The sequence below is a fragment of the Girardinichthys multiradiatus genome, chromosome 24 (genome assembly GCF_021462225.1).
Source record: "Girardinichthys multiradiatus isolate DD_20200921_A chromosome 24, DD_fGirMul_XY1, whole genome shotgun sequence".
In the NCBI taxonomy this organism is placed as follows: Eukaryota; Metazoa; Chordata; class Actinopteri; order Cyprinodontiformes; family Goodeidae; genus Girardinichthys; species Girardinichthys multiradiatus.
This window is the reverse complement of record NC_061816.1, coordinates 16307382-16321108: the sequence shown is the minus strand read 5'-3', so window position 1 is coordinate 16321108 and position 13727 is coordinate 16307382. Positions and strand designations below refer to the sequence as shown.

At 42.3% G+C, this 13727-nt stretch overlaps 1 protein-coding gene across 2 annotated transcripts in view; it reads right to left on the bottom strand.

Moving 5' to 3' along the window:
• Nucleotides 1-13727, bottom strand: part of mgat5 (alpha-1,6-mannosylglycoprotein 6-beta-N-acetylglucosaminyltransferase) — an 83492-nt gene that overhangs the window by 5347 nt on the left and 64418 nt on the right. For both annotated transcript variants that reach the window (XM_047355411.1, XM_047355412.1), the window contains exons 12-13: nucleotides 5330-5479; nucleotides 3-149 (exon numbers count right to left, since the gene is read on the bottom strand). In XM_047355411.1, coding sequence (XP_047211367.1) covers nucleotides 3-149; nucleotides 5330-5479 — 297 coding nt within the window. The remainder of the gene's footprint in view (nucleotides 1-2; nucleotides 150-5329; nucleotides 5480-13727) is intronic.

The following is a 13727-nucleotide window of genomic DNA, read 5'->3' as shown; positions in this document are numbered from 1 at the left end:
ACCTCTCTCAGAGTGGGTTTGCCTTTGAAGAAGTCTGTGTTTTTGCTGCTCTTCGGAGGGGTGAATTTGGGGTTCAGAAAGGTGCAGCCGTTGGCGATGGCCTCTAACGGGGCAGGACCCTCGTAGGGGAACGACAGACCCACAAACAACTGAAATAAAGGAAAATACCACAGTCATCAATTTAAGGGAAAACCCCAATTTGCAAGTCTTGCCACAGGTTCTCAATTGTATTTATTTCTGGACTTTGACTAGGACATAACACAGGGATTTGCTTTGATGTAAACCATTCCACTGTAACTCTGGCATGCTGGAAGGTCCTTTTTCTGCCTCCAACAGGTTTCTCTTTCATCAACTCTGACCACCTTCTCTGTTCCTGCTGAAGATAAGCATCCAGACAGCATGGTGCTGTCACCACCAGGAGGATGGCATCTTCAGGCATGGCATACTTCATATTTGTATTTTAAAAAATATTTGGAAACCACTATTTACCATTTACCTTCTGAAGAGAACTAGCTGCTGTGAATTTTATTTATGGCATTGTTGTGCTATCACTTTGTATAGAATGAGGATTATATCTCCTGAAAAAAAGCAGCCAGTCAGGCTCCAGGGGCGGTAAAGTTAATTTGCTGTCTTTAAGTCTCTGAATCGGTTTGCTTACAGCAGCTATTAAGTCGTCTTTGAAACAAAATGTTATCAGCACAAAATACAGTGGAGGCAGCACATTTTCTTAGAGCAACGGGAGGAAAAACAAGCAGAGTAATAGGAAGACATCAATCTTGTGGCAATCCCTCCCATGAGCCTGTAGGAGTTTGTCAACATGTGTTACAGATGGAGACCTGCAGTACCCTTAGTGTTCTGATGAGTTGGTGGACTTTGATAGAAAGTCCTTTATGTCTAATATGACTCAATGCAACATTAAACCATCAACATACAGCTGATTGAGATTTCTAAGAACCATCAACAAGAGACTGCTATCACACACAATGCTGCATTTTAGCCTAAAATATGCCTGTTTTCACATGACAGCTCAGACTTATGTTGATAAGTATGATCTTTGGGCTTTTGTCGTGTTTATGCCATTTGTGACCAACAGGTGGCAGCACAACACATGCATTCTTTTATGTTTCTGCTCAAAGCTGAGAAACAAAGGATCCCTATTAAAAGGGAGTAAGGAGGGAAGGGGGGGGTGAATCCATACAGACTGAAGGACTCTGAGCCTCAGATGGAGGAGTTCATGGATAACAGCCAGCGTCTCTGATATGACTGCTATGGATTTAAATTAAAAAACTACAGAAATCAATGGGGAATATGGTTTTGACCCAGATTCTCCCCATTAGCTCACGTTAAAACAATCCTGTTTACACGTTCACATCGAAGCAGAGTGCAACACATCGCATTCACTCTGCCTGCATCCTGCAGTGCTCCATATGAAAGATGCAAGTTAATGACATGTTGGAAGAAGCCCGCCACCTTACTGTCCCTCTACACTGAGCTCCGAGCCACAAACGACCTGAAATACTGACAACCAGGATGGAACGTCAACACAAAGAAGCTAAATAAATGGCACTGACGTGTTTTTTTAGGAAGTTAAAATGCTTCTGTGTGCTTTCACAATCTTACTTCCCCTAAAGCAACAATTGCACCAGCCTGCTGCTTATCAGAAAACATCAGCAGCTGGCTGGTTGGATCAATCAGCAGCTCCAAAGAGGAAAAACATCTGATTAGTTTGCAGGCTTCAAGAATCCTATACTCAAGCCCTGCCTTATTGAAAAGAAACTAATTAATACATGCATGTTAAGTGGAAGGAAAATAAAACATGGGTCTCAAAGTTGTTTTAACCTTCTCCTGTAACTACAGCTAAAGCTATGTCTCAGCCAGCTTTGCATCATGAGCCTTCAAGTCCGACAAGCTTCCCTGTGCCAGCTGAAGAAAAGCATCCCCACAGCATAATTCTGCCACCACCAGTGGGGGACGGAGCATTTTGCATGTAGTGAGAAAGAAACATTTTTGGTCTCCTCTGACTCGAATATTGAAGTTCTTGGTTGTAATGTGAGAAATGTTAAGTTCAAGAGATTAGTATTTTGCAAGTTACTGTACCATTTCAGATGTTTAACTTTATCTAGCTCAAGAGCGGGCATTTTATCTGAAAGGATCTGTAATTAAGATGAATGTTTATGAAATACACAGAGCCCATCTGGTTAAGATCAGATCATTTTCTCTCATGTCTACATTACATAAGAGTGAAGAAAAAGGTTGCATCATATCTGTATTTTGGTTGCTTTGCACTCTGTGCTGCAGAGGATCATCAACACATGGAATTTATTCACATTTTAAGCACTTTGCTCATGTTTTTATGAAGTTAACAAATAAACGCCACAAAGTTCATAGCATGGTCTCCTTGATATGAATCCGAGTGGCGTTTCATTATTGGACTGTTACAGACTGTCTATAACAAACGGCATGTTCAAGCATTAAGGTGTTCATCAGTGCATTTGGCAACAGGACACCGTAGGCTGGAGGTTGATCATCAACTTTCTGGTCGTGTTTTCGGCCCTTCGGCCGCATGTCATGGACACTTAGGTGATCAGAGGAGCTGAGCTGGTGGTTAATTGGAACTGCTGGAAGAGGAGGAAGCCGGACAGACTTGGCAAGTCCAAGTGTATATTGGGAATCTGTTGGGAACATCCAGTGGAGCCTTTGGTCAGGAACATATTCGATTCCTACCTCCAAGAGAGCTTTTCCCGGATCCCGGGGAGGTTAGGGACAGAGTTTGAGTCCACTAAGTTCTCTACCTCTATTGTTGATGCACTGCCTCCAACTGTGGCCTGAAGGTCTGCGGTGCCTGTCGTGGCAGCAGTCCCCGAAAAGAGTGGTTTGCCCTCTCCGGGTTGGAAGAGAGTTCCTGGCTTGAGTTCAAGTACCTCAGGGTCTTGTTCATAAGTGAGGGGAGAAAGAAGCGGCAGATCAACAGAGCCGGTCTGCTGTGGTAAGGAGAGGGCAGAACTGAGCTGTCCTCCGAAGATCCCAGATGACAGTCTGCTGAGACTGCTGCCCCCATGACCCTGTCCAAGTTCATAGCAGATTTTAAAGGGGAAATAATGTGGCAACATCACTCATTAGTCTGATAAATGATTGATATTATGACCAAAATAAGTTAATTATTATTCCACTACCAAGGTAATACTTCAATGCTTGCATTTTCTTTTATAAATAGCATATTTTAACTTATTATCCTTTTGGTTATCAAAACGTTAGCAGAATAGGCTTTAAAAATATGACAAAGTGCTATTCTAGAAAATAAGTTGTAATTTCATACCGTTTTGTGTCAAGTAAAACATTTGTGTTCAGAAGACATCTTAATGCAACACCCCCCATACTACACCGACGTTCTGTTTAACAAAGCAATGGATCTCTGTTTGCACTGACAGTTTACTCAGAGAACGTTACCAAGAAACTGGCCAGCAAACCATCCCAGCACATCCAGGTGCTTGATGAAGGAAATGCCACACAAAGAAGATGTGACGTGATATCTTGTTTCATGATTTCCATGAATTCTTTACTGGTGTGCAGAGCACACACAGACACAGAGCAGGAGAGAACGTCAACAGGAGGATCTCATCTCCATATCGCAGAAATAATTGTACATTTCACACAAAGATGACAGTGAGGGTAGCTGCCATGCAAACTGTGACCGAGTGTTAAAGGAGTAGCTCCCTGAGCTGTTTAACGGCTCCACCTCAGCTACTGAAAACACAGTGAATTCAAGGTGGAGCGGATTAATGAGGCTTAAGGACGCTATGCTTTTGTATTCACCTGCATTTACTCTTTAGTAAATAGAATCCACCTATCTGTCTAGAGCTTTGTTAGAGAACATTAGAGAAGGAACAGCCTCACGAAGACCAAGGAACACAGCAGACAGGTCAGGGAGAAGGCTGTGGAGAACCTTAAAGCAAGGTCAGGTTAGAAAACAATACCCAAGCTTTAAACACATCACGTGGAGTACTGTTCAGTCCATCATCTGACAGTGGAAACAAAAGGGATCACATGCAAAGCTACCAGGAGATGGTCATGCACCTAAAAAGGCAGGCCAATAATCAGAGAAAAAGGCCCATGGTCACTTTGAAGGAGCTGCAGAGATCCACAGCTCAGGTGGGGAAAATCTGTCAACAGGACAATAATCAGGTGTGTACCCCACCAACCTGACCTTCATGGAAGAGTGGCAAGAAGAGCACCATTCTTAGAAAACAAAAGCCAAAAGAAGTCATGATTGCAGATTGCGGAGTCATATAGGGGATACAGCTGACATGTGGAAGTATTGTAGCTGTATATGTAGGTACATTCAATTGGGAATCTGTGGCAAGACATGAAAACTGGTTTTCACAGATGCTCTCCATCGACACATATTTGGGGACTGTATATGTTCTAAATTAAAAATGTATGATCAATCTATAATATAGAGGAGGAGGATGGAAAGTTGGGTGATTAAATCCAAAAGCTTTGACTATCAGCCTGCGAAATGATGCAAAACAACTTTGCTGAACCTCTCTTTGATCGTCTCTGAAACTGAGCAGCACGTCACAGTTTATTTCAGGAACGTTTAAGAGAAAAAAAGAAAAGGCAACATACTTGTCTCCACAGAAGCTCCTTCTTTCTAAACCATCTTTTATTGTGTACTCATTTGTTAAACCCCACAGCTCCAATTCGATAAAGCTGTCTGTTTTCAGGTACCAGTGAAGGGGTTGTTTCAGCTGCAGGAGCAGTCTGGGCTTCTATGCACTACTGTATCTTATGTGCTCATCTACAAAAGAGGCGGCCCATTCCAGTCTTTGAGAACTACTATACTGCAACATTTAGACACATCCCTTCTCCAACAGACCTGAATCAAACGAACTCCTTGTTACCAGGCCTCTGCAGAGCTGAATAATATGCTGATGAGGAAACTTAGTCTTCTGATTGAGGTGTGTTGGAGCAGGGATGTGTCTAAAAGATGAAGTCGCCCTCAAGGACTCGAGTTGGGTTACATTAAGCAGGTTTCAGTGTTTGAGTGGTCAGCTTAGAACTGGAGCTCTTTTAAAGTTGGGACAAAAGAAAAACTCTTTAAATCTGAAATGATTTCCTCTAGGAAAGTCTGAAGTGTGATTACACCTCTGCTCTACCTCTGTTCCTGTCTGATCGCTCCGCTTTCAGATAACTAACTAATCAAAGCTTCCCTTCTACTGAGGCAAAGCAGAGAATTACTGATTGTCTTCATAACCAGCAAAGGCAGCTTTTAGGTGAGGAAGACCAACAGACTGTGAGCCCTTTCGTGTTTTTTATGAGATTGTCTCACCTTGGTTTCTCGGAGGAGGAACTGCAGGTCTCGGCCGCTCAGGATGCCGTGGTTCTTGACGTAGCTGGGCAGGTTCACGGTGCTGGTGCCATGCACTGTCCCGTGGACCTCCATGTAGCCGTGGATGATGTCCAGGTACTTCTCCTTGTCCTGGAGCCGGCAGACAGAAGACAGAGAAAACAAAGAGGCACTTTAATGTTTAGTGGCATTTTATTTATGTGGCCATTTCTTTGAGCAACAGAACCGACCATCTGGTCAAGTTAAAAATAGCAAGAGTATGGGGAGAATATGTGCACACAGTAGTTATTGTAGGTAATCTGCTCTCATCACAACCAATAAAACATGAATGAGTCTCAGCCAAATCTGCTAACTTGTGTCAAAGTTCATCTAAGATCATCATGATTAAAATCCATATTAGAGGGGACATTTAACATTCACCAGAGCTGGCAGCTTCATGGTCTATATACAGCTGGAGATACGCTTTATGAGTTATTAATCATTGCAGGATTATCTTAACTTTATGTGTTTCATATTGAGACTTTAACAATTTACTGATTAGATTCAGTTACAACTCTTGTGTCTCTCATGAGTCCATTCACATGACAGAAGATGCTGTACACGTGTTTATCAGGATGAAGAGCCCAGGAAGGTTCCTCTGCTGATGACAGCTTGGGCACAGTACCTTGTATAAAGAGGTGTTCATACCCATTGAACTTTTCCAGATTTTATCAGGTTATGTCCACAAAGATCAACACAAAGCAGTGCACAATGTCGAAGTAGAGACATAAAAACTAAACGATTTTCATCATGAAACAAATCTGGAAAGAGTGGAGTGTATTTGTTTTCACATCCCCCTGAGTCAATACTCTGCAGAGCTACCATAGTAGACCAGACTGTAGAGTACTGTCTCTGTGAGCTTTGCTTATCTAGAAACTAAACATTTTTGCCAATTCTTTGTTACAAAACGCTACAAAGTTTCTAAGCCCTTCTATTTTAGCTCTGGCTGGATGTTTAAGGTTGTTGTCCTGCTGGAAGGTGGAGCTTTGCTCCAGTCTCAAGTATTTTGCTGCCTCTAACAGGTTTTCTTCCAGGATTGCTCTAAATTTAGCTCCTTCCCATCAACTCTGACCAGCTTCCCTATCCTGCTGAATAGAGCATCCCCACAGTGAGATGCTCCCACCACCATATCTGACTAGGGGATCTTCGTTCCCTAAATGGCTAATGGCCAACTGCAAACAGGACTTGTTACAGCTTTCCTCTTGCCACTCCTCCATAAAGGTTTGTGGCATAAACAACTAATAGTTGCCCTGTCAACAGATTCTCCCACCTGAGCTGTGAATGTCTGCAGCTCCTCCAGTTACACAGGGCCTTATGGCCTTTTCCAAAACTACTCTCCTTACCCAGTCTTCTAGCTTAGGTGGACAGGCATGTCCTGCTGTGTTTTACTGCTTCTATTTTCAAAAATACTGGATTTCATTTAGGTGTGTCAGAGTACAGAGAACTGAAGACAATTACTATTCAGATTTTCTATCTGCCAAAAGCTTTAATAACCAGGTATTCTTTCCTTCTTTCCTTGTAATTATGCTGAATTGTGGCACAATATGACAAAACTTGGGAGGTCTCAAAACCTCTGGAAGACACTGTGTACCTTTTCCATATAGTGTAGGATGAGTAGGATAAAAGAGTGGATCATTTAAAACTATACTAATAACCAAAAAGTGAAGCAGTTCTCCTCTCCACTCTGATGGAGTTAAGAGTAAAATGCTTTTTGCAGCTTATCAACACCGATCCACTGAGCAAAGCAAATGTCTCAAGGCTCTACGATAAAGTTTTGAAATTTTCTTCTTCACTGCAGACAAACATACTCTGAAATATTGATTGAAAACAGTGCAGACACCCAGGAGGCAATCACACCTTTTTAAGTGAAAAATGTACACACAAACAACTGTGAGACCTTCTGCTCTGTGTGTGTGTGCATGTTGACTTCCTGTAGGAGCTTAAATTACAGGTAGCCGCTCGTCTGATCCCCGGAGGCTCCGCTATCAGATGCCTCCCAGCCAGCCTGCTGTAACTAAAGCAGTCTGACATTCATGTGTGTGATCTGTCAATGTGTGTGTACAAGAGAGAGAGAGAGAGACAGTGTAGAAACGGAAATGAATCCCTAATTAGGAGGTGAAATCTCAATCCTGTAATCTTTTCATTCAGGAGAACTAAGATAGGATTTGTGTTTGTGAGGGAGGATTTGCTAATGACGGTCACTGTGGGCATCTCAAAAGGAAGGGTTTGCATGCAGGTCAAGTGTAAAATACATCTTCAAGAGATGAGGAAATGTATACATTGCATAACTAGATTATTGTGATCCTATGCTGATCTGCAGATGAGAGAGGGTAATATCTGGGTTGGGATGAAGGGAATAAAGAGGATGTTCAGGAAATAAATCTTAAAAAAGATGTTTTTGTGTTGAAAAACAACAATGTTAGTAAAAAATAACAAGTGTGATATAACCTGCATCCATGACACTAAGGATGTCAGCAGAGAGTTAAGGAAGCAGTAACCAGATCTGAGAAGCTGACAGGTATGAAGAGCAACTGATGTGGATTTCACATTCATGTTTGATCTATGGGGATGTACGCTCCTCTCTGCACGTCCAATTTGCAACGTAAAACCAGAACGCAGATCGATGGATGGATGGCAGCAGCCCTGAACGGGAGTACATGTTCAGAGTGTTATAAAATTACTGGCGAGGCTGATTGAAGCTGGAGGAGGAGGAAGAAGGCTTTTATGGCCTTGTAAATCAGGGGGAATTTGTAAACCCTGGCTCAGAGAGGAAACGGGAAGGTTGAGTGATGAGTGTCCTGGGAAGAAAAGCTTACTGGCTAACATACAGCCTCTGAGAAACAAGCAAAATAAGGCTGAGAATCACATTTACTGCTCCTGTTTAACCTTCATTTTACTTTTCGAATTGAAAGCTGTTTTAATTTATTTCAGGTGTTCCACCTTCAGTACTTCATTATATATAATGGCTGCACATATGAGACATAAAGACAGACCCATTTAGACCGACCCACCATTTGCATTTATTTGCACCTCTTGTCTTGATGTGTAAAAAGCTTAAATACGTCTTATTGCTAAATTTAGAAAAATCCAACCTTTAGTTTAACTATATTTATTAGGCAGAAAAAAACTAATTAATAAATTTTTTTAACAAAATCACCAGTGACGATTATCAATGACCCTAACATCCCTTTAAAACAAATAGCTTGTTTTTTTTTATTTACACTTTAGTAAATAAACATTTCTATGAACTTTTATTTCTTATCCATTAGACAGCATCTACAGAATAACTGCTTGTTACACCAGAAAATAAAATCCCTTTCTGTCCTACAATCAAACAAACATGTGGGGGTTTGATCAACTCTGCTGTGACTGTTAAGTATGGTGGAGAATGTGTTATGCTTTGGGCCAGTTTCTATGCTGATGGCTTATTGGACCTTGAGAATAAGATGAGCTTTTTGGGTCTAGCGTGAAACAGATGATGAATGTGTAAATCCTACTATTAGATTCCCATTAAAAGAACAAGCTCTTTGCAAACAGACATTTTAATAAACTACTCTCTAGCTTCTCTCAGCAAGTAGTTTACTTGATCCAAGAGGTTCTAGATGCATCTTTATTCCCAGGTTTGGAAAGATCCTTCCAGGGAGCAAACTTCTGGGTCGATGCAACATACTTGCAAAACTAGAGGAGCTTCGGTTTCATCAGGGTGCAGACAAGAGCACTTGGTTCAACACACACCATCCTAAAACCGCCTTCAACATCAAACGTGCCTCAAACAGTCTCTGAAACCATTTGCAGCCGACACACACTAGAAGCTCGTCAGTCAGAAGAAAAATTCACTTCAGACACACTGCAGTGCAGAAGGAAAAAACACATTTCCCCAACTAAAACACACAAAATCTGTCAGACATCATCTCTGTAGAGAGAGGAACAGGCCTGATCAAAGTCTGATGAAAGCTTGAGCAGAAATATGGAAACATTTCAGGGTGATGTGAGACTATTCCAAATAAATGCAACTTTGTTGTTTATCTCATTGCAGACAAAGAATCCAATCATTGTAAAGCCAACGTAGCATGAAAACATTCTTATGAACATTATTCCCAGATCAACTTAGTCTGTCAAAACGAGGCTTCAGAGCAGAAAATCATTGGTCATTGACCTCAGATAGATACCAGTGAGTGACCTTTGAACCCTCAGACAACAATGCATCAAGAAGTATCATTAAACAGTAACTGATTGACTCAACTAGAACAGAGCTTAGGGCAAAGTGAGACAATTTTAATTACAGACTCACTTCCTGCAACTTTACACAAGAGCTGGTCCAAGTCATAAAGTGAGCCATTGGTAAGGGTCTTCAGGTCCAATGCCAAACAAAATAAGAAATAACTCCGTCTTCCCAACTTAGTAACAGTTGTAACCTTCTTACGTAATTTATCTCAAGTGCTTTTATTTCATAAATAATGCAGTGACTGATACGTGGATCATATGAAAGAAATATTCTCTGTAAAGGTGCACTGATTGGAATTTTGTGTCTGATTTCACATCACCAGTTTTTTTAAATCTTTGACATATAAGATATTCAAAATAGCTTTTCTAGCTTTCCTGCAGAAAGTCATCAATGATTAATTACAAGCAGAGGCAACATCTCTTTGCATATGTGACAGACGTAGCTGCAAAACTGGGTTTACTTATTAAATTTAAAGCAAGAACAAAATGTTTATAGAGTTTATCATGTTATCTTAGCGGTCAAGCCCAATCAGCACTGCTAGTTTCACTAAATCTGTAGCCTTATTTAGGGTGCAACACTGCACAAAATGGTTGGGTACAATTTGAGTTCTATACTAAGAAGTCTAGAACCGACCAGAGATTGGGTTGGATTTATTTCAATTTAAAAACTAGTATAAGCGGGCATAGCAAATACCTGGATAGATCATACAGGTCCTTCTCAAAATATTAGCATATTGTGATAAAGTTCATTATTTTCCATAATGTCAAGATGAAAATTTAACATTCATATATTTTAGATTCATTGCACACTAACTGAAATATTTCAGGTCTTTTATTGTCTTAATACGGATGATTTTGGCATACAGCTCATGAAAACCCAAAATTCCTATCTCACAAAATTAGCATATTTCATCCGACCAATAAAAGAAAAGTGTTTTTAATACAAAAAACGTCAACCTTCAAATAATCATGTACAGTTATGCACTCAATACTTGGTCGGGAATCCTTTGACAGAAATGACTGCTTCAATGCGGCGTGGCATGGAGGCAATCAGCCTGTGGCACTGCTGAGGTCTTATGGAGGCCCAGGATGCTTCGATAGCGGCCTTTAGCTCATCCAGAGGGTTGGGTCTTGAGTCTCTCAACGTTCTCTTCACAATATCCCACAGATTCTCTATGGGGTTCAGGTCAGGAGAGTTGGCAGGCCAATTGAGCACAGTGATACCATGGTCAGTAAACCATTTACCAGTGGTTTTGGCACTGTGAGCAGGTGCCAGGTCGTGCTGAAAAATGAAATCTTCATCTCCATAAAGCTTTTCAGCAGATGGAAGCATGAAGTGCTCCAAAATCTTCTGATAGCTAGCTGCATTGACCCTGCCCTTGATAAAACACAGTGGACCAACACCAGCAGCTGACACGGCACCCCAGACCATCACTGACTGTGGGTACTTGACACTGGACTTCTGGCATTTTGGCATTTCCTTCTCCCTAGTCTTCCTCCAGACTCTGGCACCTTGATTTCTGAATGACATGCAGAATTTGCTTTCATCCGAAAAAAGTACTTTGGACCACTGAGCAACAGTCCAGTGCTGCTTCTCTGTAGCCCAGGTCAGGCGCTTCTGCCGCTGTTTCTGGTTCAAAGGTGGCTTGACCTGGGGAATGCGGCACCTGTAGCCCATTTCCTGCACACGCCTGTGCACGGTGGCTCTGGATGTTTCTACTCCAGACTCAGTCCACTGCTTCCACAGGTCCCCCAAGGTCTGGAATCGGCCCTTCTCCACAATCTTCCTCAGGGTCCGGTCACCTCTTCTCGTTGTGCAGCGTTTTCTGCCACACTTTTTCCTTCCCACAGACTTCCCACTGAGGTGCCTTGATACAGCACTCTGGGAACAGCCTATTCGTTCAGAAATTTCTTTCTGTGTCTTACCCTCTTGCTTGAGGGTGTCAATAGTGGCCTTCTGGACAGCAGTCAGGTCGGCAGTCTTACCCATGATTGGGGTTTTGAGTGATGAACCAGGCTGGGAGTTTTAAAGGCCTCAGGAATCTTTTGCAGGTGTTTAGAGTTAACTCGTTGATTCAGATGATTATGTTCATAGCTCGTTTAGAGACCCTTTTAATGATATGCTAATTTTGTGAGATAGGAATTTTGGGTTTTCATGAGCTGTATGCCAAAATCATCTGTATTAAGACAATAAAAGACCTGAAATATTTCAGTTAGTGTGCAATGAATCTAAAATATATGAATGTTAAATTTTCATCATGACATTATGGAAAATAATGAACATTATCACAATATGCTAATATTTTGAGAAGGACCTGTACACTGCTCAAAAAGGGAACACTCAAATAACACATCCTAGATCTGAATGAATGAAATATTCTCACTGAATATTTTGTTCTGTACAAAGTTGAATGTGCTGACAACAAAATCACACAAAAATCATTAATGGAAATCAAATTTATTAACCAATGGAGGCCTGGATTTGGAGTCACACACAAAGTTAAAGTGGAAAAACACACTACAGGCTGATCCAACTTTGATGTAATGTCCTTAAAACAAGTCAAAATGAGGCTCAGTATTGTGTGTGGCCTCCACGTGTCTGTATGACCTCCCTACAACGCCTGGAGATGCTCCTGATGAGAAGGTGGATGGTCTCCTGAGGGATCTCCTCCCAGACCTGGACTAAGCATCCGCCAACTCCTGGACAGTCTGTGGTGCAACGTGACGTTGGTGGATGGAGCGAGACATGATGTCCCAGATGTGCTCAATCAGATTCAGGTCTGGGGAACAGGCGGGCCAGTCCATAGCTTCAATGTCTTCATCTTGCAGGAACTGCTGACACACTCCAGCCACATGAGGTCTAGCATTGTCCTTCATTAAGAGGAACCCAGGGCCAACCGCACCAGCATATGGTCTCAAAATGGGTCTGAGGATCTCATCTCGGTACCTAATGGCAGTCAGGCTACCTCTTGCGAGCACATGGAGGACCATGCGACCCTCCAAAGAAATACCACCCCACACCATTACTGACCCACTGCCAAACCAGTCATGCTGAAGGATGTTGCAGGCAGCAGATTGCTCTCCACGGTGTCTCCAGACTCTGTCACGTCTGTCACATGTGCTCAGTGTGAACCTGCTTTCATCTGTGAAGACCACAGGGCGCCAGTGGTGAATTTGCCAATCCTGGTGCTCTTTGGCAAATGCCAAGCGTCCTGCATGGTGTTGGGCTGTGAGCACAACTCCCATTTGTGGACGTCGGGCCCTCATACCATCCTCATGGAGTCGGTTTCTAACAGTTTGTGCAGACACATGCACATTTGTGGCCTGCTGGAGGTCATTTTGCAGGCCTCTGGCAGTGCTCCTTCTGCTCCTCCTTGAACAAAGGCGGAGGTAGTGGTCCTGCTGCTGGGTTGTTGCCCTCCTACATCCTCCTCCACGTCTCCTGGTGTACTGGCCTGTCTCCTGGTAGCGCCTCCAGGCTCTGGACACTACGCTGACAGACACAGCAAACCTTCTTGCCACAGCTCGCATTGATGTGCCATCCTGGATGAGCTGCACTACCTGAGCCACTTGTGTGTGTCGTAGAGTCCGTCTCATGCTACCACGAGTGTGAAAGCACCACCAACATTCAAAAGTGACCAAAACATCAGTCAGAAAGCATAGGTACTGAGAAGTGGTCTGTGGTCCCCACCTGCAGAACCACTCCTTTATTGAGTGTGTCTTGATAATCACCAAAGATTTCCCCCTGTTGTCTATTTCATTTGTACAACAACATGTGAAATTGATTGTCAATTAGTGTTGCTTCCTAAGTGGACAGTTTGATTTCACAGAAGTTTGATTTACTTGGAGTTATATTGTGTTGTTTAAGTGTTCCCTTTATTGTTTTTTTAGCAGTGTATTACTGTAAAAAAGCTGACAGTTTTGGTTTGGTCCACCTTTCTGACCGCCTTAATATTCCTAAATAGTGTTGAGTGACAGCTGGGAGACTTCTCTGTTTTGATGTCACTTTTTAAAGTTGGTCTGCAGACCGTTGCATTGCACATGTAGTTCTGCATATAAACATTTCCGCTTGTATTCAGGCAAAAAAACGGCATATTCGTTCGGTAAACGTGTGTAC